This window comes from Dromiciops gliroides, chromosome 3 (assembly GCF_019393635.1).
Source record: "Dromiciops gliroides isolate mDroGli1 chromosome 3, mDroGli1.pri, whole genome shotgun sequence".
Taxonomy (NCBI): Eukaryota; Metazoa; Chordata; class Mammalia; order Microbiotheria; family Microbiotheriidae; genus Dromiciops; species Dromiciops gliroides.
Window position 1 is genome coordinate 600558070 of NC_057863.1, and position 26596 is coordinate 600584665.

At 46.4% G+C, this 26596-nt stretch overlaps 1 protein-coding gene across 1 annotated transcript in view; it reads right to left on the bottom strand.

Moving 5' to 3' along the window:
• Positions 1-21777, bottom strand: part of SERINC2 (serine incorporator 2) — a 28134-nt gene extending 6357 nt beyond the window's left edge. Inside the window, exons 1-8 of the mRNA XM_043998214.1 lie at positions 21646-21777; positions 8488-8649; positions 7779-7966; positions 4555-4634; positions 4019-4156; positions 2170-2339; positions 1349-1439; positions 1045-1180 (exon numbers count right to left, since the gene is read on the bottom strand). Coding sequence (XP_043854149.1) covers positions 1045-1180; positions 1349-1439; positions 2170-2339; positions 4019-4156; positions 4555-4634; positions 7779-7966; positions 8488-8649; positions 21646-21684 — 1004 coding nt within the window. The 5' untranslated portion in view covers positions 21685-21777. The remainder of the gene's footprint in view (positions 1-1044; positions 1181-1348; positions 1440-2169; positions 2340-4018; positions 4157-4554; positions 4635-7778; positions 7967-8487; positions 8650-21645) is intronic.
• Between the last annotated feature and the right edge of the window lie 4819 nt (positions 21778-26596).

Consider the following 26596-nt stretch of genomic DNA (forward strand, 5'->3'; position numbering starts at 1 on the left):
GGCTTATCAAAGTTTAAACTTCACTGAAACTTTTGGGATACCCTATATAATAATAAATAGAAATAATAGGTTAAATTCATATTTTCCACAGGAAAAGCCAAGTGGATAAAGAATTCCCCCTGTCCAAACAATAAGCTATAATCCATCCTTTATTCAGCCACTAGAATGATTTTCTTAAAGAACAGGTTTGATCATAATTTCTGTGTCTGTCTGTGTCTCACACACACACACACACACACACACACACACACCTCCTACCTTTCCAGTCTTCTTATACCTTACTTCCCAACACTTACTTTTCCATCCAATGTCCGCAGTGCCCTCTCCTCTACTCTAACCATTGACCTCCCTGGCTTCCTTTCAATCCCAACTAAAATCCCACCTTCTGCAGGGAGCCTTGCCCAACCCCTCTTAATTCCAGTGTCTTCCTTCTTTTCAGCATTTCCTCTTTATCCTGTAGAGAGCATCCTGTAAATCTAGATCAGTATGTAAATTATTTCTTAAAAATAATGCTAAATAGGGGCAGCTAGGTGGCGCAGTGGATAAAGCACTGGCCCTGGATTCAGGAGGACCTGAGTTCAAATCTGGCCTCAGACACTTGATACTTACTAGCTGTGTGACCCTGGGCAAGTCACTTAACTCTCATTGTCTCACAAAACAAACAAACAAATAGAGAAGAATGCTAAATAAAAAAAAGAATACTCCATGTTTAAAAAGAGGTAGGAATATGGTCCAGAGGAGAGGTTGGGAGGAGTTTAGGAATGTTCTTCGAGGACTGTGAAATGGAAGGAATGAAACATGAATGCTTTTCATTGAGGTCTGAATGAGGGAGTAAACTCAAAGAATAGCTAGAAGAATCTAGATTAGACAAGGAAAAAGACACCCCCCCCAAAAAAAAAGGGCTGACAGCAAAGCTTAATGCTCAGGGGAGCTAACAGTGTGCCCAGGGATGAATCTGGTGACCCTTGGAGAGTCCTTCAAGGAGGAGGACCACGTCAGTACAGACCCAGTGTCTGGGGAGAGCAGGGTGGCCAGAGTCCCTACCTGATGAAGACGGTGCAGAAGATGAAGACGATTAGGCCAACAATGCTGGGTGCATCCCACCACTGGGTAGTGTAGACCTCGTAAGAATCCAGGCTGGTTGTGTTGGTGAATGGGAGGTTAGGGTTGCATTGCTGATCTGAGGACAGAAGGGCTGGTTACTTAGAGGCAGGCTTGGACAGAGGGGAAGCCAGTGGAGGTGGCAACGCTGCTTGTACCAAGTTTTTACTGAGTGGGTCCATCTCACTATGGCCTCCTGGCATTGAGGGGAGGGGAAGGAAGGGTCTGGAGAAGTTCTTTTACTCACCAGGGATGTTGGTCAGAGCTAACCAGGTGATAAACATGGTGTAGGCAGTGATGACTGAGGCCTGGAGCAGGCCAGAGTTTGGTTGGGCTTCCTGTTAATCAACAACCACACTGGTAATGTCCCACTCACACTCATCATGAACACTTTCCCAAAATCCCAATAGAGATGATTTCAATTGTGCCTCATAGCCAGCTCTGCCAGCCCGTGTTCTAAGGGCCCTCCCAGCTCTAACACCCCTGTGTTCTAAGGGCCCTCCCATCTCTAACATCCTGTGTTCTAAGGGCCCTCCCAGCTCTGCTAGCCCGTGTTCTAAGGGCCCTCCCAGCTCTGACAACCTGTGTTCTAAGGGCCCTCCCATCTCTGACATCCTATGTTCTAAGGGCCCTCCCAGCTCTGCCAGCCCATGTTCTAAGGGCCCTCCCAGCTCTACCAGCCCGTGTTCTAAGGGCCCTCCCAGCTCTGACATCCCGTGTTCTAAGGGCCCTCCCAGCTCTGCCAGCCCGTGTTCTAAGGGCCCTCCCAGCTCTGACACCCTGTGTTCTAAGGGCCCTCCCAGCTCTAACATCCTGTGTTCTAAGGGCCCTCCCAGCTCTGCTAGCCCGTGTTCTAAGGGCCCTCCCAGCTCTGACAACCTGTGTTCTAAGGGCCCTCCCATCTCTGACATCCTATGTTCTAAGGGCCCTCCCAGCTCTGCCAGCCCATGTTCTAAGGGCCCTTCCATCTCTGACATCCTATGTTCTAAGGGCCCTCCCAGCTCTGACATCCTGTGTTCTAAGGACCCTCCCAGCCATGGATCACAGGAGGGGTCAGGCAGGGCTCACCTGAACCTTGGGTAGAACAGCCACAATGGAGACACAGACACAGAAGACGAGGTTGAGGCTGATGAAGACCTTGCCCTCATAGCAGGCTCCCGAATGCGTGTAGTAGGTGTACATGAGGGCTATGGCCGCGAGGGCGATTCCGTAGAAGAGGAAGGTGAAGAAGAAGAGGCCTGGAGAGAGCCAAGGCAGAAGGAAATGTGGGCTGGGAGTCCAGAGCCCAGGGCCCCAGCCCTGACCCCGTGGAGGCATGGACTTTAGATCTGAAAAGAACCTTCACAATCCTCTCAGGCCACACCCCTCACCCCCCATATCCTAGAGGAGGAAACTGAGGGCCCAAGGGGACAGCAGGATTCACCTGTCGTCACTGGGGGCTAAGCCAGGATCGGAACCAAGCGTCAGGGGTCTTTCCACTACAACAAGGGGCCTCCTCAAGGCCCTTCCCCTCTACAGACCTGGCCTACTTCCTCCTCTGTGAAATCAGGGTGTGGAAGCTCCTGACGCTTCCTGAGTTCTACCCCATATGAGCTTACTCTGTGGGAGGATTTCAGTGTCAGTGACATTTTCCACTTTGGAATAGTAGATGCAGAATTAGGAATGCATGGAAAATGCCTATAGCTCTTGGCATGAAAACAGAATTAATTTCCTCTCTCCTATTTTAAAATGTCCTACTTCTGTTTTATTTGGGGGAGAGAAAGAACTCCAAAACCCACCCCTCACTTCCCCATATTCACATGGTTTCTGTAATTTCTGTAATACATCGTCTTGACGTACAAGAAATGTCAAGGTCTTTGAAGGCCTTTACAAGTGTTGTCTTACTTGATCCTCACGATAATCCCATGAGGTAGGCACTATCATTATCTCCATTTTATAGATGAGGAAACTGAGGTGGAAAGAGGTTAAGGGATTTTTCCACAGCCATAGAGCTAGAAAGTATCTGAGGAAGGATTCAAACTCGGGTCTCTTTGACTCCAAGTCCGGGACTCTATCTAGCATGTCACCTCATACTCAGTGGTTATTTTAAGAACCACTGGCTCCAAGGGGCACCTAGGTGGTACAGTGGATAGAGCATTGGCCTTGGAGTCAGAGGGACCTGGGTTCAAATCTGGCCTCAGACACTTACTAGCTGAAGGCCTCCAAAAAAATGTAATTGGGAAATATTTTTAAAAAATAAAAATATAATAAAACAGGTTAATAATTTCGACTAAGGCAGCATGGGACATGACTAGCATGCTCGACAAAATCTAGAAGAGCTGAGTTCAAATTGTATCTTAAAAGCTGTGTGACTGGGGGCAAGTCATTTAACCCCAATTATCGTGCCCCCCCCCCCGAAAAGAACCACTGATCCCTAAGGTTTCTTCTGACTAACATTCTGCGATTCTTTTTTTGGGGGGGAGGGGGGAATGGCAGGGCAATGAGGGTTAAGTGACTTGCCCAGGGTCACACAGCTAGTAAGTATCAAGTGTCTGAGGCTGGATTTGAACTCAGGTCCTCCTAAATCTAGGGCCGGTTCTTTATCTACTCATTCTGTGATTCTTTATAGTAGTTTGGAGAGGAAAAGAATTAGGAGAGAAACGCAAAAGACATATTCTATTCCTAGCCTTCTGAGAGAACTGGAAGCTATTGATGGTCTTGAGGTCAGGAGCCCTGGATTCAAATCCTATCAGCACTTCCTAGGTAAGGGACACTGTGTGTGTGTGTGTGTGTGTGTGTGTGTGTGTGTGTGTGTGTGTGTGTGTGTGTGTGTGTACGCGTGCGCGTGCGCACACACATTCGTGCATGCATGGAGGACCCTTTGCATCTGTGTGTCCCAGTGGAATACCAAGGGAGTGGGGCAGTGATGACCACCAACCTGCATACCAGCACCGTGAGTCCCGCTCTTCGGCCTTCCACAGCCAACTCTGGTTCCAAGAGTGTGCAAAGTCGATTACCAGGATGAGCTGGATGAGGATGAAGAGAAAGGAGCCGACCACACCAAAGTAGAACCAGACTAGGGGGGTTGGGGAAGGAGGAAGGAAGAGTGAAGGCCCGGTGTTCCTGGCTCAGACTCTCCCCGACCCTCCACCAGAAACCCTGACCTGACCCCACTCCCAGGAGATGATAAGTTATTTCAGGGTTAATGCCACATAACAGGAGAGGCTTGGGGTCTCTAGAGTATCACCACCAGCCCAGGGAGCAGCAGGTGAGAGGTCTGGGATGAGTCAAGTGGACATGGGCTCAGTGAACAAAGATCACCATAGCTACCCCCAAACTGGTATTTGGGGTACGTCCCGCCTTGGCATTCACCCTCAGGGAGGTGGGGAGGAGAACATGCAAAAGACAAATGAATCTGGCCTGAAGGTGACTGACAGGCAGCAGAACTAGACCCGCCACCCCCCTGCCACCTACCATTGGTGAAGGAGCCATCCGGGATATAGAAAGCACCCACAGTGATGCCCAGAAGAATGAGGAATTTAAAAAACCAAAACCTGGGGAAGAGAGAGAGAAAGAGATATCAGCCTAATGGGGTTCCTCCACGATAAGAAAGCTAGTAAGCTCATGATATCCTTGTGCAGAAAACGGTAAAGATGGGGATTGGACGATTATCGAAAGTGGATTCAGAGGCGGTTGAACCACTAGACAAAAGGAGTGATCATTCACGGACAAATGTCAGCCCAGGGGGAAGTCTCTAGTGCAGGACCCCAAGGATCTTTCCTTAGCCCTTTTCTCTTTGATATTTTTAGAAATCACTTGGATGAAGGCAAAAAGCCTGGCGGATTTGATAAATCGGATTTATTAAATGCGAAGATAAGAAAAGCAGAGAACAGGCTACCATGGGGGAGGAATAAAGATCCCAAACTACAAACAGCCTGAAGCAATGGGCTGAATGGACCAAGATGAAACTGAATAGGAATAAAAGCAAATTCCTACAGTTGGATTCAAAAGATCAGCTGCAGCAGTACAGGATGGGGAGGTGGGGGCGGCAGCAAGCCAAGTGAAAAAAAAGTCCCAGGGGAGGCTGATCTTGGGGCTCATTGGGTGTCCCAGGCACCTTTCAGGGCTTTGAAAAAGCAGTTTCCCTCAGCTGCAGGAAGGACTGGCTGATGGGCCTCATGGTTTAATGGAGCCTGACCTCATCCCTGGGGAAGGAAGACACTCCTTTCTTGACTGAGGTTAGAGTGATTGCACAACATCTTTGTGCACTTAGTGCAGAGCCTGACAAAAAGTAGGTGCTTAATAAGTGCTGATTCCCCTCCCTCCCTCCTTCCCCTTTGTTCCCTTCTACTATCAGCATCCTAGGCATCACCCTGAGGTTGAGATCACTCCATCTTGTGCTGCTTTTCCACTGCTGAGAAATCTGGAGGGTGGAGGGAGGAGCCTGCTTTTCAGATCAATTTGAATCAATTGTTTTTATTCAAAAACTTAAAATATTCTATACCATGGAGTGAGGGGGTGAGGAAAGAAGGAAGAAAGGAAGGAACAAAAGGGAGAAAGGAGAGAAGGGAGCAAGAAAAGAAGGAATAAAAGAAGAATGAAGAGGGTGAAGGAAGAAGAAATGAAGGAGGGAGAGAAGGAATGAATAGAGAAAAGGAGGGAAGAATGAATAGAGAGAGGGAAAGAGGAAGGGAGGGTGAGGGAAAACCTAGAGGATTTAGTGAACTTGGATGGTGAGGTCAACAAGTGTAATCAGAATGGCCAAAAAAAGCTCATGCAGGGGCAGCTAGGTGGCGCAGTGGATAAGGCACTGGTCCTGGATTCAAGAGGACCTGAGTTCAAATCCTGCCTCAGACACTTGACACTTATTAGCTGTGTGACCCTGGGCAAGTCACTTAACCCCCATTGCCCTGCCAAAAAAAAAAAAAAAGCTCATGCAATCTTAGGCTACATTTTATGGGATAAAGTGTCTGGAAAATGGGGGGCCATGGTCCGGGGGGATGCTGACTTCACTCCCCCCCCCCAGAGGACCACATTCAATTCTAGGTGCCACATTTTAGGGAGGACACTGACAATCTAGGGTGTTTCCAGAAGAGGACAGCCAGGATGGGGAAATGAACTGGAAACCATGCCCTGTGAGGATTGATTGATGGAACAGGGGATATTTAACTGGAGCTGAGATAGTAGCTGAACGGCATCCAAGAGTAAGAGGAATGGGGCTTGCTTGTTTGGTTATGGGGGTGTGTGTGGAAGGGGTAGAGGTAATTTTTGCCTCCATAAGAAAAAAACTGCCCAACAATGAGAATTTTCTCAAAACGGGGTGGTCTGCCTCAGGTCTTGGTAGTGAGTTCCCTATCGCATGATACTTGTCACCATCCTGTATTGTAATTATGTGCATTTATCTTTTCTCCCTACTAGACTATGAGCTCCCCAAGTGGGTAGCTGCCTCCCTAACACACAGCTTTGTGCATAGTGGGCCTTAGATGATATTTTTTGCCATCTTAGTACATCTCATTTTTTAAAAAATATTTTCTTTTTTATCACTGATTTTTTGGTAAAATTTTGGTAAAATTTTCCCTCCTTTCTTCCCCCCTCCCTAAGGCGGTAAGCAATTTGATATAAGTTATATATGTGCAATCAGATGTTTGTTAAATGAATTAATGACCAGTATGGAGAGGAGAAATGGTGAGGCCTTGATTGGTCCATGGGGATGAGCACTTTGACCCTACAAGAAATCCTGAGCACCAGGTTTGAAGGAAAAACTCTTCTCTTGGCTCACTTAGTTCAGGGCCTCGGCATGGGACCATAAATCTTGAACTACCAAAGGGATCTTGGAGGACATCTTTGCCAGTGCCCTCATTTTACAGATAAAGAAACTGAGGCCCAAGAAAACTCATATAATAAACATCAGAGGTGGCATTGGAGCCCCAGTCTTTTGGCTGTAAGGCCAGTGTTCTTTCCTCTGTACACCCTCTCCCAGTGTACCACACTGCTACTATTGAAATACTTTTATTTCCTCTCCCTGCTCCAGTCTCTCCCATCACTAACCCATCTTCCACACAGTTAGCAAAGCCATTTTCCTGAAGGGCAGGTCTGACTGTGCCAGTCCCCTACTCAATAAACTTCAGTGGCTCCAACCTCCCTTTCTGGCCGTATCAGTGGCCTTCACACACACTACAGTCTAACAACACTGGCCTTCCAGTTATTTTTTGGTGGGGGGTGGGAGATTGTAGAGGCAATCAAGGTTAAGTGACTTGCCCAGGGTGACACCAACTAGTAAATGTCTAAGGCAGGATTTGAACTTAGGTCCTCCTGACTCCACTGTCTATCTAGCTGTCCCCTTCTGGCTATTTCTTACATAGGACACTCCATCTGTCTTGGTGCCTTGATATTGGCCCTCCCCATACCTGGAATGTTATCCCTCCTCACCTAGGCCTCTTAGAAATCCTAGCTTCCTTTGGAGCTTAGCTCAAGGACCACGTCCTCCCTCTGCTGCTGGTCACATCTCCCACTGAAATGATCACATGTTCACTGGGGATATGTACATGATAGATAAGTTCCTTGAGAACAGAGGCTGTTGCACTATTTGTCTCTGTATCTCATGTGCTGAGCACAATGCCTGGCATGTAGCCGGCATTTCTTGCTGATGATTACAGACTGGCATGGGCAGTGGGGAGGGCTGCTCTCTCATCACTCACCCATTCTGGATGGCAGCTCGGGGGTCCTTGCTGCTCTTCACACAGATCATCAGCAGGGTGAAGAAAAAGAAGAAAGCGGCCAAGGCAAAGCACATGCGGTAGACAGCTCGATGACCCAAGATGGCTCCACAGTCCATGTAGCCCGGGATGCCCAAGGTGGACGGGGCTTCCTCACACACCCAGGGCAGCTGTGGGGACAAGGCAGTGATAACTCCCAGACCAGCCCTATCCCTCGACATGCTCTGAGGAGGGGAGGGAAGCTACCACCTGTCCCCTGTCCTTACTGACAGGTGGGATTATCCCCTGCCATCCGCCAATTCCTGGGATAGGTCTGATCCCTGTCTTCCCATGCAGGCCCCAGAACAGCTGTGATTCCCCACATTCCCTGAGGGGATTACCCCATGATCGGGACCCACAGCTGCCTTTCTATATCCCCAAGCTTCAGGCTTTCCCCTCTCCTGGCCCCACCCCGCAGGGATCTCTCCAGCTTCCCCCACCCCTGCCCCATCCCATAGGTCCCTCCTTTAGTGAGGGACCACAAGGAAGGGGAAAGGAACCACCATTTTTGCCCCAGACTGGGGTGGGGGTGGGGGTGGGGGGCTCCAGTGGTAGGCTTCCTAGCTTCCTGCCTGAACTGCTCAGAGTCCCGCCCGCTCCACTGTCGTCCTTCAAGGTGGTCCCTTCCAGCCACTAACCTCATGCCACTGACCTTGTACAACTGGCTCTCCACTCCAGGGGTGAGCATGATGACGGCCACCAGGACTCCCAGGAATAGCAAGAAGGTGAAGGCGAGGCGGCTGATGGTAGAATTGCGGCTGGAGGGGCAGCAGGCACACAAGATGCAGGGGGCCGAGCCACAGAGACAGGATGCCTGCCGGGAGAGGGGCACCCAGATCCTCACTACTGATTTAGCTTGATTTTACTCAAAGCTTTCGTTTCCCCACTACAACTATTTCCCAATACACCACCTCCCAACTGAACCCTCCTGGGGAACAAGGAAAAACAAGGGACTGGCTGCAAATACCACCTTTCATCCATAGTCCCCTCTCCCCACTTTCCTACTGAGGGGAGGGACAGGAGTTTCATCTGTTGCACTGTGGCATGTTATCCATTATTCTCCAGTTCAACAAAGCCTCCCTTAAAACACAAGTGACCCCCCCCACCCAAAGCTTCTCAAGGGAGACTGGGATTCTCCATTTTTTTTTTTCACTCTTATGGAAGAGAAGCAAGTGAGACGGGATTCTCCTTGGTAGATTAAACAAGAGGCCAAATAAATTAATGTATTTCTTTTTCCTATCACCCATTATTATCACCCAATGACCCAAACAGGGATTTGATCCTTATCCCCAACAGAGCTAAGTGTCTTGGACAGAAAGGGTTGGGTTGTTTTTGTTTGATTTTAGTTGCCATTCTTTGTAACCCTAGCTCTTAGCACAATGCCAGGCAAACAGTAGGCAATTAACGAATGCTTGTTGACTGACTGCTGCACTGTCCTTAGCTCTCCTTAGCATTTTTGGCACTTTGGCCCCTCACCCCTCCATTCTAATGGGATCTTCACAATCATGCACATTCATCTATATTTACTAACTGGTACTGCCATCTTACACACGTCTTTTTCACGATAGAAAGACTGGGATTTAAGAATACCTTGAGGGGGCAGCTAGATGGCACAGTGGATAAAGCACCGGCCCTGGATTCAGGAGGACCTGAGTTCAAATCCAGCCTCAGACACTTGACACTTACTAGCTGTGTGACCTTGGGCAAGTCACTTTAACCCTCATTGCCCTACCAAAAAAAAAAATCCCTAAGACAAAGTAGAGATGAGAATTTTTATTTCCAAATCAAAGTATAATTTTTGTGTTGACATGCCCGGTCCTTCTAGTGTTAACATCTGCATTGGTCCATGAGTTTCCTGTGCATCCACATGAGACTCTATAGAACTCCCTATTTTCTTCTTCATTTGTCTTTAGATCAATAAGATTTTGTTCTTGAGACTTTCTATACCTCTTGGCTGAATGCCCTTGCAGAGTTTTTGGCCACTGAAAAGAGCACTGGACTTGGAATCAAGAAGGCCCAGATTCTCATTTTACCTCGGACACTTTCTATCTGTGTGATCTGGTCAAGCCACTTAGCTTCTCTGAGCCTCAGTTTCCCTCCTCTATAAAATGAGGGAAGTATTAGTACCTCAGAGATGCTCAAATGAACCAGGCCCCTGTGAGCAAAGAGGCTGCAGAAGGGTTCCTCAGACAAGTCTAACACATGAGCAACACTGCATAGGGAAAGGCTTGGCAATGTTTTAAAGAATGAGTCAATTCATTGAGCATTTTATCAAGCACCTACTGTGTGCAGTGCACCGTGCTGAGGATGCAGAGATAGATGCAGCTAAGGCTGTGCAAACCTTAAAGAGCTATATATTTTTAGCTATCCATTTCCCCCACATCTAGGTACGCATCCCACCGTATGCCTGTTTTCTCCTCTTTGCCTCTTGTAAACACCAGAATGTTTTAGTCACTTCCTTCCAAGGCTCCTGTCATTTCTGCTTAAGCAGCCACTAGTTGAAATTATCCCATTAGTTGAAATCTCCCTCTTCACTGCTGTATCTTCTCTTTGTGTCATGCCAGAGTTGGAAGGGATCTTGGGAGTCCCATCTATTCCAACTGAATTGAACTGAAGACGGTGAATCACATGGTGAGTCAGTGGCAGGGCCCAAGCTTCCTATCTTCATCTAGTGATCTCTGTACTGACCACGAAATTAATACAGCTTGATTTAAAAGTAACTCACAAGACTGTAAAGCCTGAGGTCCCAGGGAACTTACCAGGAATTCCTAGGAACCTCCACCCTGCTGGCTTTGCTAGTTTAACAAGGGATGACTAAATAAAGTGACTGGGAACTTGGGCCTCAGTTTCTTCATCTCAAAAATGAGGGGGTTGGGGGGCAGCTAGATGGCACAATGGATAAAACACCGGCCCTGGATTCAGGAGTACCCGAGTTCAAATCTGGCCTCAGACACTTAACACTAGCTGTGTGACCCTGGGCAAGTCACTTAATCCCAATTGCCTCACCAAAATGAATAAAAAAAATAAATAGATAGATAGATAAATAAATAAAATGAGGGGGTTGGGACTGGATGGCCTTTGAAGTCCTTTCCAGCCCTAGATCTAGAAAGCCATGTCCCCTCTGGGCAGATGGGCTACAGGAAGAGGGCTCTGCATTCTTCCTTAGCCTACAAAGTGGCAGCCAGCAATAGGTAAAGAACTGATTCAATTAAACCAGCATTTATCAAGCAGCTAGATGGCACAGTGGATAGAGTGTTGATCCTGAATCAAGTTAGAACTGAGTTCAAATCTGGCCTCAGACATTTATTAGCTGTGTGACCCTGGGGAAATCACTTAACTTCTATTTGCCTAAGTTCCCTCCTCTAGAAAACGGAGATAATAATAGTCCCCAACTCCCTGAGTTTTTGTGAGGAGTGAAGGAGAGAATATTTGTAAAGCACTTACCAACCTGGGTGGCACACAGTAAACGCTATAAAAATGTTAGCTGTTATTTGCAGTACACCCTGCTCAAGACATAAAGATGGGTAAAACAAAGACCTTGTTCTCAAGGAATGGGAGTTAAGAGGCACGGATGAATAACAGTGATTCAAGGGAGAATGTGAGCAAAGAAAGGGATAAAGATCCAGGCAAAATGGATTGAGGAATTTGAGGAGGGAGAGCCTGATCACTTATGTTGGTTTCACAAGGAGGGCAGAGCCTGACTTGGGCCTTGAAGAAAGGACTCCAACAATCAAAGATTATTGGGGTTTAAGAGAAGGGAGCAAGCAGGCAGCAGGCATCCACTTGAGTAAAAGGGATGGATGGCAATGGCCAAAGCACTGAGGCAGGAGAGGACAGAATAAGGAGGAGTGCATGCAGAGTACATGAAGGGAATAATGGAAAATAAGGCCAAAAAGGTAGGATCATAGAGCTAGAGGTGGAAGAGACTGGAGGGATGATGGAGGCAGGGCCTCAGATGCCAGGATAAAGAGTTTATAAATTGTATGTGGAGTCTTCCCTCGTTAGAATATAAGCTCCCGGGGGCAGCTAGGTGGCGCAGTGGATAAAGCACTGGCCCTGGATTCAGGAGGACCTGAAGCCAGCCTCAGACACTTGACACTTACTAGCTGTGTGACCCTGGGCAAGTCACTTAACCCCCATTGCCCTGCCAAAAAAAAAAAAAAAAGAATGTAAGCTCCCTGGGGCAGCTAGGTGGCGCAGTGGATAAAGCACTGGCCCTGGATTCAGGAGGACCTGAGTTCAAATGGGACCTCAAGACACTTGACACTTAGTAGTTGTGTGACCCTGGGCAAGTCACTTAACTCTCATTGCCCCACCAAAAGGAAAAAAAACAACAACACAGAATGTAAGCTCCCTGAGGTCCAGTGCCTGGTACTTAGTAAGTGGAAAGGAGAGAGGGAAAGGAAGAAGTAAGCTTTTATTTAGTGCCTACTATGTGCCAGGCACTGTGTTAAATGCTTTACAAACATGATCTCATTGATAAGTTCTTAATAAAGGCTTTGCCTCTTCAGGGGGGAAGAGGAAGTCATTGAAGAGATCTGTGTAGGTAGCAGCGCAGTGATCAGAGCCATTGGCCCATTAGGGCAAGGGTACCAAGGATGGTTCAGAAAGGGGACAGACTGATGACAGAGAGAGCCCAGTTAGGAGAGCATTACAGTCATCTGAGAAGAAATGAAAGAGGCCTGAGTTAAGACTGCTGCAGTCTGAACACAGGAAATGGGAAGGAGGCAAGGATGAGCATTGGAGAAAGGAGCATTGTTGGTGATTTTGGAGACACCTGGGGTTATCTGAGTGTGCTAAAGCTATGGGAATGAACGAAGTAACTAAGAAAGAGAAATTTAGGGAGAAAGGGAGGGAATAAGCACTTATAAAGCCCCTGCTGTGTGACAGGAACCATGCTGAGCTCTTTACAAATACTTCATTTGATCTTCAAAACAACCCTGCAAGGTAGGTTCAGTTATTATATAAGGAAACTGAGGCAGACAGAGTCTCACCCAGGGTCATATAACTAGTAAGCATTGGAGGATGGATTTGAACTCAGGTCTTGCTGACTCTAGGTCCAAGGCTCTATACACTGAACCACCAGCTGTCTCTGGAGAGAAAAGACAGGGAGAACAAAGGACAGAAGCGTGGGTAGGAGCTACTCTGTTCTTGGGGTGGTGGTGGGCCACAATGGGAGCTGAGAGACAGCAGACAGACAGGTTGGAAAATCAGTAGAATGTGATGTGCTGGAAGCCAAGGAAGAAGTGATTAAGGGAGAGTTAGTGTAGGAAAGGATTGATACAGAGTAGTCTAAGCAGATACAATGACTACAGTACTGTAAATGGAAAGCTTGAGAAAAGGAAGTCAGATTCTGAGCAACTGAAAAACCAAGGACAATCCCAGAGAGCAGATGAAATATCTCTTTCTTGTCATGGCAAAGTGGTGGAGGACTACTGAAGCAGAATGGTGCATACATCCTCAGAGGTAGTCACAATATTAGGTGTTTTTCTCAGTTAAAAAGAAGGCTTCAATGGAGGAAAGTTATCATTAATAATAATAATAGTAAGCATCTAAAGAGCACTTTAAGGGTTTGTAAAACACTTGAGCCTCAGGGCAGATGCTATGAGTATACCCATTTTATAGATGAGAAAACTGAGGCTGGGAAAAGTTTTAAGTGACTTGCCCAGGCTCACATAGCTAGTAAGTATCTGAATCTAACATTCTCTGCCCTGTGCCACCTAGCTGCCTCTAGGATCATCAGAAGGCTGTTTCCAGAAATGACTGTTAATCTATAAATAGAAGGCTTCAATAAATCAAGAAAGGGATGGGTCTCTTCGTTTCCTTCCAACTGAGATTCTATGGCCAAAGTCACCTAGGGAGCTGGCGAGGGATCCAGTCCCCTGACTCCTAAATCCAGTGTTCCTTCTAACCCAGCATATGGTCAGAGGCACTAAACTAAACCATTCCCTCAGCAAAGCCAAGACAAGGCTTCCCAGAAAGGGAGGGGCTAGGCTTGGGTACAGAGTCTGGGAAGAAGCCCCAGTCCCAGTTATATCTTTGGCCCAGAAATGCCTTCTCACTGAGGTTGGCAGGTGATGCCTGCCCTGACCAGACCCATGTGGGAGAAAGACCAATAACCTTTTATTCCCCTGAGAAGCATCCTCTTTCCTTTCCCCTTGTGCCTACTTCTACGAGATCTACAGATTTTAATCAAACTTTAATGTATTTATTTTTCAGAATGGATCTGTGATGTCATCAGTGTAGGGGCAAAGGTCACAACACAGCCACTCAAGGTGGCCTGAACCAGATCACAATGTAAAATTATGAAATATTTAACAAAATAAATAAAAACAGAACAGAACATGGATGATGTGAACTTGTGGTTTTCTAGGACAAGATACAGCTAGCAGGTGGTACAGTTTAATGGCCTCCACCTTTATTTGAGCTCTGATACCACTAGTGTAGGAAGCTCCCCCTGAAGAAAATTCCTCTACTGAGGCAGACTGAAAACTGCTCAGTAAATTAGCCTTAAGACGGCTGCCCAGGGGACTGGGCAGTAAGGGACTTGCCCAGGGTCACCCAGGGACTAGGAATCAGAGGCAAGATTTGGACCTAGATTTTCCTGACTCTAAGACCAGCTGTTTACTACACTCTCTCTCACAAGTTCTGTTATATATCCAAGACAATTGTGAAGGATTTATGATGAAAAATGCCATCCATCCCTAGAGAAAGAACTGATGGTATCTGAATACAGACTAAAAAATACTTTTTTAAAACTTTATTTTGGGGGGCAGCTAGGTGGTACAGTGGATAAAGCACCAGCCCTGGATTCAGGAAGACCTGAGTTCAAATGTGGCCTCAGATATTTGACACTTACTAGCTGTGTGACCCTGGGCAAGTCACTTAACCCTCATTGCCCTACAAAAAACAAACCAAAAAACCCCTTTATTTTCTTGAGGGTTTTTTTTGGGGGGGGGTCTATGTTTTCTTTCACAACCTAATATGGAAGCATATTTTGGATGACTATACATTTATAACCTCTATCAAATTGTTTTCCTTCTCAGTGAGAGGGATTGGGGAGGGAGGAGAGAATTCAGAACTCAGAGTTTTAAAATTGTTTTTACATGTAATTGGGGGAAAATAAAGTACTAAAAAAATTAAAATTAATAAATACTGTCTATTACAAACTTATTAATGAGCCTATTCAGCCTTAGAGATCACCACCTGTTTCTTTCACTTACTCATTCATTCCTTCAGTCTTCTACTCATTCATTCATTCATACCTACCTATAGTTCTGAAGAACTTTGGAATAGATTGGGGAGATATGAGAGACATTTGCACAGGACCAGCTGGCATGCTGTGCCCACATTAAAGAAGGTGCTATGTTTGGGGCAGCTAGGTGGCGCAGTGGATAGAGCACCGGCCCTGGAGTCAGGAGTACCTGAGTTCAAATCCGGCCTGAGACACTTAACACTTACTAGCTGTGTGACCCTGGGCAAGTCACTTAACCCCAATTGCCTCACTAAAAAAAAACAAAAAAAACAAAAAAAAAGAAGGTGCTATGTTCCATGAACAAAGCACAACTGCGGTAGCTCAAAAGAAAGGTAAGATGCACAACTTTAGAGATATCTCCACCCCAAATGTTCATATGGACTATTTGTGCCCAACCTGTGGTACAGCCTTCTGAGCTCATATTGCTTTGATCAACCAGTGGGACACATTAAACTTTGACCCCATCGTAGTGATGTCATGTTGGTCCTCTTTGAGCACAAAGGACAACAACCAATAGTATGCAGTGACTCTCTATTTCATATAGGAAGATAAAGATAATAGGATTCCTGCTCTCTGGAAGTATTCTAGTCCAATATATTCATTTTTCATTTGTTTATTTTTCAATTTTTCTTTGGCAGGGCAATGAGGGTTAAGTGACTTGCCCAGGGTCACACAGCTAGTAAGTGTTAAATGTCTGAGGCCGGATTTGAACCCAGGTACTCCTGACTCCAGGGCCGGTGCTCTATCCACTGCGCCACCTAGCTGCCCCCCTTACATTCATTTTACAAATACGGAAACTGGGGTCCAGGGAATGGAAGTAGCTAGCCCATGATCACAATGCAAATTAGGAGGCAAGCTGGGATTAGAACAAGCCAAGAGGGGCTCCCCATTGCCTCTAAGATAAAATACATCTAGCAGCCTCACCATTGAGATTGGACACATAAATATGCAGTGGACCCAACTGGTACATTGGGAGATTTCTTCCTCAGGAAGAGCAGAGAAGGTAGATAGCAGGGGTTATCTATGACAGGGACCTGGCAAGTCATGAACGGTGAGAGGACTAGGGGGCAAGCACACGGTAGGGAATGGTATATTGCTGAACTAGCTCACTTAGAGAATCAATACTGAGGAGAAAAAAGGGGAAGCCAGAAAGGGGAGGAGGGAGCAGAGATTAGAGAGAGACCAAAGAGCATTGCTGGAGGCAACACAGCCCAACAGACTGGGTCTGCAACATATTTATGCTATCTGATTTGCAATTACTTCTCAACTCCTGGGCCTTTTAGATAGAGAGATTGAGTTCAAATAACTGGATGTTTAGCAGAGAGAGAAGAGGAGGATCTAACAGCTGTCTTTACACTTATAGAAGGCTGTCATGCAGAAGTGTTAGACTTATTCAGTTTGGCCCCAGAGGGTTGAACAAGAAGATGCTGAGATAGAAATTTAGCCTTAATGATAGCAAAAGATTTCCTAACCACTCCTGGAGAGATCCCAGTGACACGGGCTGCCACAGGAAATTGGGGTTCCCCCTTAACAAGAAAATTCTGGATAATTGTCTGGGTACAGAGAACTACAAAATTTACTGAGAACTGATTCCCCACCCAGTCCCCTCTTTCCCAGGCAGGTGAATTGCCTGGGGCTGACTGTCTTTGTCATTTCCAGACTCTAGATGGACTTATGGACCTTCCCCCAAGCAACTTATCCCCTCCCAATGTTCCCCACTTTACTCCCAGGACTTTATGTTATTATGTAAAAAGGGTCCACCTACATTAAGTAGTTTCTGTTCAGTCAGTAACACCTATACTTAAATTAGGAGCAGTTCTATTATTTCTTTGGTCAAAGGTTCATTTACATTAATTAGCTATATGTCACTCTGGAGCAATCTTTTGGTTCTGTTACCCCATTAAAACCCTGTCCTCTGTTCCCATCTTTGGGTATTCCTAGCTTCCGAGATTTGCTATAGTTCCTCTACCCCATGAAAGACCTTATTTCTCCTATATTGATTGTTTCCTTAATTTCCAGGTTAACAGTACATTGTAGAGAAGATGGATTCTCTTTTGAAAATTTAATTTGATTTTTAAAATGTTTATATTCTGTTCCAAATTCTTTCTTCCGCCCTTCCCCCTCCCATTGCGGAAGGCAAGAAATCTGTTACCCATTATACATATGAAGTCATGCAAAACCTATTTCCACAGAAGGGATGAATTCTCATCAAAGTACAGGTTAGCCTGTGCCCTTCAGCTCTAAGGTTTTGTAATACATGCTCCATGCCCGAGGAGAATACTCCTTGAAGGCATGGACTGTGTATCATTTTGAATTTATTACCCCACCACCTAAAATGGTGCTTTATAGATACCATGTGTCCATTGACTAGAGCTGAATTTTTGTTTAAAATGTCAGACTTCCAACTCAACTCTGAGATGAGACCTAAATTTCAGGCTAAGTGGCCTTGGTCTTCCAGATTTCAGCAACTGTAGGCCATCAAAAATACTCTTCAAGTTCAACTGCATCACAAATTAGGCTCATTAAGGTGACTGGCTCTACCACTCATTACCTGTGTGACCTTGGGTAAGTTGTTTAACCTCCCTGGGTCTCGATTTTCTCCTTTGTAAACTGAGGGTGTTAGACTAGAGTGTCTTTAATGTTCTTCCCAGTTCTAAATATGAGCTCTTATAAAGCTCTCAGGCCACACTGTACAGTGGAAAATGCCCTAAAATAAGATTTGATTTCAAATCTCACCTCTAATGCTGACTGCCCAGGTGACCATGGGCAAGTCACTTAACTCTTAGGTTTCAATTTCGTTCTCTGTAAAGTCTCATCCAGTTCGAAAATAATGATCCTATCCTGTACTTTGTGCCTCAGTTTCCCCATCTGTAAAAGAAGAGGTTTGGAATAGATGACCTCTAAGGTTCCCTTCTAGCTACCCAGGTCCTTCTAGCTATGATCCTACAACCTACCCTGTAAAAGCCAGAGTCCTATTAACTCAGGGGCCATTTCCTTGACTGTACTGTCACTGTGGAATTATATTGAGCTTGTGGTCCACTAAAACCACCAGGTCTTTTCCATAAAGGGTTTAGCCATATCTTCCCCAATCTTGTATTTCTGAAGGAGATTTGGGTTGTTTTTTTTTAAAATGCCAAACATAGGACTTTATATTTATTGCTATTAAATTTCATCTTACTAGATTTAGCCCACCCTTTATTCTGGGTTTGTCATTTGATCATGCCTGAGTGGTGCCATATTATTTATTCTTTTTTTGGCGGGGGGGGGGGGGGGGGGGGGGGGGGCAGGGCAATGAGGGTTAAGTGACTTGCCCAGGGTCACACAGCTAGTAAGTGTCAAGTGTCTGAGGCCAGATTTGAACTCAGGTCCTCCTGAATCCAGGGCCAGTGCTTTATCCACTGTGCCACCTAGCTGCCCTCGCTGCTTAAACTTTTAATAAATGCTTGGCGACTGACTAGGTATTTTTCCATCATCCGTACCTTATTGCCTTTGCCTTTCCCTTTTGTATTCCTTCTGAATTTATATATTATTTCTTCCTCTGTAAATAAATTCTGGCAAACTCAACCTGGTGATCTGGAGGATGGACTGGGTGGGACAAAAAGGAAACAGATTCCAGAATAGAACATCCATCTTGGATAGAAGCAGCAGAAGAAGGGTAAAATAATTAGGAAAAGGGTGTGGCAGATCTCTGAGCTTTGGGAAATGGTTGGCTCTGAAGCTCTAGAAAGAGGCAGGTCAGGAGGCTTAGGAATGGGATCAGGGAGCAGGAAAGTGAAAGTCCCAAGGGAAGGTCTCCAGGATGACTTCCGGGAAGTGCTGTACTTCCCAAGAAACTGATCAGATCAGCCAGCACTGCCTAAGGCTCTCCTGTAAAAGGATCTAATAGCAGGATCCCAAAGAGCACTTTAGTTGAAGGACAATGAGCTTAGAAAAGTCCAGAGGGCTGTTATCCTTCCAAGCTTTGTGTCAGACACATGAACCAAAGCACATTTATCAAATGCCTCAGAAATACCAGGAACTGTGCTAGGTTCTGGGGGATGGAAATTCAAGTGTCTGTTCCTGTCCTCAAAGAGCTTGCAATCTCTATCAACTCGAGTTTATACAAAATAAATCCAAGAGAATTTAGGCAGGGGATAGAAGAGGGAGGGTTAGGAGGGAGGAGGGACAGGGGAGGGATCAGGAAGATTTTCAGTTTAACAGAGGTGAGGAGAAAGTACATTTCAGGCTTGGGGGGCAGCCTGTGCAAAGACATCATGGGAGTTAGGAGATGGTTGTGTGTGAGGACTGGCAAAAAGTATCCAATTCCACCACCAGAGATTTGTGCCTTTGGAAGGAGGATGCTGGATAGGAGGTGGGAGGGAGGGAGGCACCAAAAGATGAGGTGAAAGAGAGGACAAAATCCTGCCTCATGATTTTACAAGACTCACTCCTATAGCAAACATTTCCACTCTCCTGTGCAGACTGGCATTGGCCACCTTCTCTGGGCCAACCCTCCATGATTCACCAGATTTATTCACACACAACCCCCTTCCCCCTCTTACTTACCACTATCACTGTCCCAAGTGTATTATTTCCTGGTAGTCTCTCCCACCCCAGGAAACAAAGGTCTTACACACCCGGGCAAGTCAGGGATTGGTCCATTCATTCTCAGCCTTCCCACAACCCCTAGAAAATGGCCATGTAGCTGGGGAGCCTGACTCCTCCCCCCAACAATGATGGGACAGAGGGGATAAGGCCAAGCGGGGAAAGAAAGAGGGAAAATCCGCCCCCCAACCCCATTTCCATTCAACTGGAAGAACACCCTGAGCCCTCTTTGTGGAGAGGAAAGGGTGGGCTGGACTTGGAAAAAATAAACTCCAGAAAGACTTAATGAGGCCCGGCTGGGAAGGGGAAGAAACTCAGGAACAGCCTTGCCCTCTGGGCCTGGGGCTAACAAGAGGGGGATTTATTTCACTCAGCTAAAAGCTGGAGCGAAGGGGCTGGTTTTTTCCCAGACACATTTTCCAAGACACTTGGCTTTAAGCCAAAGCCTACCCCTGGCTGGATCTCAATGAATGGTCCTCCTTGGCTTTCCACAAATTGAGCCCCTCATTTTTAGGCATAATGGGACTTTCTTCAAAAACCGGGCCCCAAGGTTGTCCCTGCATTCCCCTCCCCCCCACCTAGAGAAAGCTTTGACCCTAACACAATAGCAACAGGTCTTTACAAGCCCAACCCCTTCCCAAGAACCAAAATGAGGGACTGTCTCCTAAACCCAGTCCAAGGGGGCCACCAGCTTAGCTGTTTGGCTTCTCTTTCCTCTACGGTTCAGCCCGGTTTCAGGTGGAGGGTAATGGTCCAAGGAGCAAGAGTGGCTCACAGATGACAGATACTGGAGGGCGGTAGGGAGCCGGGAGTGGAACGCAATTAGGTTCCCCGGTAGGTTCCAATCTGTACTCCATCCCTCATCAAAGCCCCACTCCCATATTCCCCAAAGGCATAAATTTCGATCAAAAAACCGGAGCTGGAAGAGACTCAGAAGATCAACCAGTCCAACCCCGTCATTTTACCGAGGAATAAACTGAGGCGAGGAAGAGGTTAGCAAGCTAAACCAAAACAGTCAGGCTACATTTGAACCCAGCTCCTGGACCTCGAAATGGAGGGTTCTTTTTCCTGTTTCTCAAGATTCTTAAAGTACCTCCAACTCGGACATCCCACTGGGGATTTAAAAGTCACGCTTCTAGTCCCAACCTTCCTCCTCTAGGATTACCCCCCACCACACACACACACACACACCATTCCCAGATCCCCCCCCCACCCCTGTATTCCCTACTCGGGTCAAATAAGGGGGAGGGGTGGCCTCAAGACTCAAAATTCCCTTCCAGCTCTGACTTTCTATGTTAATCTTCTATCCAGCTCAAAGACCCTCCTCCCAGACCACCCCCAACCCTTCTCCTGGATTCCCCTCCTCCCAGACCACCCCGAATCTCACTCTCGGACGCCCCCTCCTCCCAAACCACTCCCAATACCACTCTAGGACTCTCCTCCTCCCGAACCACCCCCAATTCCACTACCAGACCCAGCCCGACAGCCAAATCCCACCACACTGGTGTACCGGGTTGTCACGGAGGAAAACACCCTCTCTGTGCTATAACCCGAGAACCAGCTTCCCAGCCACCCCTCCCCCAATTCCTGTCCTACCACTCACTCCCCCAACCCAAAAATCAGGGTGTAAGGGGGCTGGGCACGGAAAGAACTACCCCCCTCGCTCCCCGGGGCCGGTTGGGGCCTCACCCCACCCCAGAGCGGAGAGCACACAGTCTTAACCGTGTAACACGAGAATCCGCTGCCAACTGTTCAGGGCACCGGCTCGCTCAGGGTAAACAAGCCCAAGCGAGCAGCCGGCTGGGGTCGGGGGACTCCAAGAAGGGCCTCGAGCCCCAGGGAAGGGGCACCGGGCAGGGAGCTGTTTTCGCGCAAAAAACAGGTGTTGGGGACAGAGTAAAGAAAGCGGGCACAGAAGAAAGGAGCCCGGGACTGAGGATGGGGCTGGGGAACAAGAGAAGAGTCACTTACACAGCTGAGCAGGGAACAGACCCCCAAACAGGCGCCCATGGTGACGGCTTCAAACTCAGCTTTCCGGACCGCCCGTGGGCCGTGCGCTCTCCCTGCGCCCGCTGGGCGCGCAGCGCCACGGTCCCCGCTCCGCTCCGCAAAGAACCCCGCCCTCCCCCGCCGCCCTACCTGCAGAGCCCTCTGGGCTCCGCCTCCGCAAGTTCCGCGGTCGGCTCTCCCACGCCCCCTCCCACGTTCGGCCCTTTCCGGCGAAGCCTCGGGGGCGCTCGAGAGCCCAGCACTCCCGGGCTCACCTGGTCATAGGTGCGGGCGGGGCCGGGCGGAGGAGCGGGGAATCTGAGGGTTCTCCGTCTTTCCGGGGCGCTCACCGGGCTGGTTTTCCTACCCTGGGTAGTCCTCTGTCTCGGGATAGTCCCTGAGCACTTAGTCTGGTGCTCATCTCCTTTGACCCCATCACCAGCGCCCTAGTACTACGAAACCACATGCCCCCTCTTCTCCCACAGGGCAACGGCGGCGGCAAAGGAAAGCAAGCTCCCTGAGGACCCGACTGAGTCCTTTGTTTGGTCTTTGGAATCCTCAGGGCCAATCACTGGGCGTTTAAGGAATGTGTGTTTTTAAATGACTGGAAATAGTATAGGAGTCCAGCCTCTGCCACTGAGGAACTAGGCTCCCCTGCGCAAATCTCTTGTCCTCTTTGTGGGCCCTGGTTTTCCTTTAGGTAAAGTGAGAGGGCTTGGACTGCAATGACATGAAGGAGCTGATCCAGCTCTGACATTCTGTGTCCTGTGCCCAGAGCTGCGCAACAGGAGACTAGAGAGAGAGAGAGAGTCAGGGAAACAGAGACAGAGGGGTGAGAGCGGGGGAGAGAGATTTGCAGATCTGCCCAACTGCCCCCAGTTCCCCCAGATTCTGAAACTCCTCCTTGTTCAGAAAGGGGGAGGTAGGAGCGGAAATACAACTTTCTCTCTCCCGTCTCCTCTCCCCAGGATCTCACAGATTTCCGAGGAGGAAAAAAAATCTTCCTATTGTCTAACTTAGCAGCTTCCGGCTGTAATGGAAACCAGTTGAGGTGGTGGGAAGGGAGTGGGAAGCACACCTGACAGATAATCAGAAAAGCCTGGCTCCAGCTCCCAGTCTGTCACCAACTAGATGTGGGACAGTGGACCAGCAAGTCACTTCTCCTTTCTGAGCTTCGGTTTCCTCACCTGTAAATGGCGATAATTATATTTGCTCCTGTTTACCTCCCGAAGTTGTTAGAAGGATTAAATGAGATAATGAATGTACAGCTAAACGTCTAGTGCTATATTAAGGTAAGATATAATTATCACTCTGAGAACGCCAGCGCTGGAAGGGACTTCAAAGATCATTTATTTAATCCAACCCCCTCATTTTGTAGAGGAGGAAACTCCGAACCAGAGAGGGGAAGTAATCTGCCTATGGGTCACAAAGGAGAGAAATAGCAGAGGCAAGACTCAACTCCCTATTTTCTAACTTCTGGGCTTTTTCCTTTACAAGGCTGAAAGTGGGATCACAAGTAAACAGTCACTTCTCCTTTAGGGTCTTACAAATGTATTGCCTGGACTGAGAACTCTCCAGCAAAGACGCACATGTCCTAGACCCCCTACTAGACTATGAGCTTCCTGAGGATAGGAACTGGGTCTTATCCATCTTTTTCCATCCTTCAGTAATCCTGTACAGGGTGGGTTTATAAGAAACGTTTATCAACTGTTTGAATGAAAAATATCAACTGCTTCATAACTGGAATAATTAATAATTATTATAATTATTAAGCTATTACTATTAGTATTTCTATAGGCTTTATGATTTGCAAAGGGCAAATTATCTCATTTGATCTGCATAGAATAGCTAGTAGCTAGAAGTGGGTGAGAGAGACATTAACACTTGAAGTCCCAGTACTCAACACAAAAAATTTATAATTTTAATTTGAAATAATCTTGATCCTATCTCAATTTTTTTAATTATAGATTTTTAAAATGCTACTGTATCAGTTGATACAGCTTGGCCCTTCAAGGTTTTCTTTCCTTTTTTTTTTTTTGGTGAGGCAGTGAGGATTAAGTGACTTGCCCAGGGTCACACAGCTAGTAAGTGTCAAGTGTCTTAGACTGGATTTGAACTCAGGTCCTCCTGAATCCAGGGAAGGTGTTTATCCACTGCCACCTAACTGCCCTCAGGTACTCTTAAATATAAGTCCTTCCAGCTTAAACTGGCAAAGATGATAAGGAATGAAAAACAGTCAGTGTTGGAGAGCTATGCACATTAAGGCATTATTGGTGAAGCTGTCTAACCATTTAGGATAACAATTTGAAAACACTTTTGGGGGTAGGGGGAAGTCACTTAACTGTTCATCCTCTTTGACCCAGACATCTCATTACTGACTTGCTATGGGAAAGAGGCCACTACAAAAAGAATTCATATGTGTGTGTGTGTATGTATGTGTGTGTTCATATGTGTATGTGTGTATATAAATATACAGAGAGAGAGAGAGAGAGAAATATGATATTCCTAGCAGCACTCTTCCTGATAGCAAAAAGCTGGAAACACAGTGAGTACCCATTGATCGGTGAGTGGCTGTACAGTGGCAAATAAATGTAATGGAATATTAACGTACCATTAAGAAATGAGGTATAACCTTATACTAAGAAACGATGAGCAGGAGTTCAGAGAACCTTGGAGGGTCTTGCGTGGGCTGATGATGAGTGAGATGAGAAGAACTAGAAGAACATTGTACACAGTAACATCAACATTGAGTGTTGACCTACTGTGATGGACTATATTCTTCTCACCAATGCAATGGCACAGTAGAGTTCCAGGGAACTCGTGATGGAAGAGGATCTCCAAATCCAGGAAAAAAAAAAAAAAGAACTGTGGAGTATGGATTCTAAATGAACCATACTATTTATTTTGTTTTTGATGCTGTTGTTTTTTTTTCTATTTTGAGGTTTTCCATCATTGCTCTGATTTTTTTCTCTTATAACATAACTAATGCAGAAATAGGATTAATGTTATTATGTGTGTGTGTGTGTATATATATATAACCTATATCAGATTACCTGCTGTCTAGGGGAGGGGGGAGGTCGGGGAGGGAGGGAGAAAAATCTGAAATTGTAAAGCTTATATAAACAAAGGTTGAGAACTATCTTTACATGTAACGGAAAAAAATAAAATACTTTAATAATTTTTTTAAAAAAAGAAATGAGGTATATGCAGAATTCATAGAAACCAAGGAAGGTATTTTGCAATGACTCAAAACTAAGAAAATAATATATTAGACACACCTGCTATAATATAAATAAAAACAACATAAAAAATGCTACCAAACTCAGGTTAATGGTAATGGCCCATCTTGGTCAGAGAGAAAAGAGAAGGAAACATTCCTCCCTCCTCTAGCTAGAGAGGTAAAGGACTACAGTCAGGTAACTGGAGTCGGGAAGACTTATCTTCCTTAGTTCAATTCTGGCCTCAGACACTTACTAGTTGTGTAACCCTGGGCAAGTCACTTCACCCTGTTTGCCTCAGTTTCCTCATCTGTCAAATGAGCTGGAGAAGGAAATGGCAAACCACTCTGGTATCTTTGCCAAGAAAACCCCAAATGGGGTCTTGAAGAGTCAGACATAACTGAAAAATGTCGTATAGGGTAGGGAGGACTACAAGTGTGGAATGAGGCAGATGTTTTTAGATATGGTTGACTCGCAGTTAAAAGTTGTTTAGGTTTTACATTGTTACAAGTCAGTGTGTAGGGGTGCTAGATAAGTTAGGAAATTATTCCGGTTTTTAAGTTATTAATTGAGGGAGAAAAGAAAGTGAGTGGGAAGTGAAAGGGTAGGACTTCCAGTGATGCACCCCTGCCTCGTGTTTAGAAATGTTCCAAGAGCCCCAGGCAGAGAGAGGTTGAGAAATTTAGAGTCCTGAGTTCAAATGCTTCTTCTGTTTCTTAAAAGCTGTGGATCATGGGCAAATCACTTCATCTCTCGGAATCTATTTTTTCCTAAGTAAAAGGGGGGTTAATGATAGCTGAGTGCCTCACTCGAGATTTTTGTGAGGACATAATACAGGTTAAGCAGTATTTAAATGCCAGTTGTCATCATGTCATTATTGTCATTAATATTGATAATTATCATTTTAAGGATGCTCATAAGGAAATGCAAAGTAGGCTCTTGAGTCCAACCTAAAGAGAGATCAAAAGGAGAACCCAAGGCATTTCAGATGAGAGGAAGAGAGGAAGGACTGTTCATGGGCGCATGGGACAGGGATAGTCTTGCCTGGAAAAGGGTTAGGGGTGGGGAACCTGGGTCAAAGGCAGAAATGGTGACAAAAGTACAAGAAAGGGATGCCAGACCTATCAAGGACCCAGCAAGGTCTGGGGACACTCAGTGGGAGGAGGATGATGGAGAGCTCCCAAGAGCCTACTGGCAACTTGACATTTTCCTCCTTTATCAAATAAGGGAACAACATTCTCCCATTGGATTGTAAGCTCCTTGAGGACAGGGCTGCAGTCTTTTGTCTCTTTTTGTATTTCTAGGGCATAGCACAGGGTCTGGCATATAGCAGGTGTTTAATACATATTTATTTATTTATTTATTTTTAGTGAGGCAATTGGGGTTAAGTGACTTGCCGAGGGTCACACAGCTAGTGTTAAGTGTCTGAGGCTGGATTTGAACTCAGGTCCTCCTGAATCCAGGGCCAGTGCTTTATCCACTCTGCCACCTAGCCGCCCCTTAATACATATTTATTGACTGACTGTAATCAATGGCCTCTGAAGTTCCTTCCAGCTCTAAACTTTGGCTCTGGATGAGGGGGATGTAGGTCACTAGAATCATGGGTTCAATTCCCAACGCTGCCACTTGCTGGGTTACTATGGGCAAACCAATTCACCTCTCTGGCTTCGTTTTCCTTCTACATCATCACAGGTGATGAGGACCATAAAATGTAA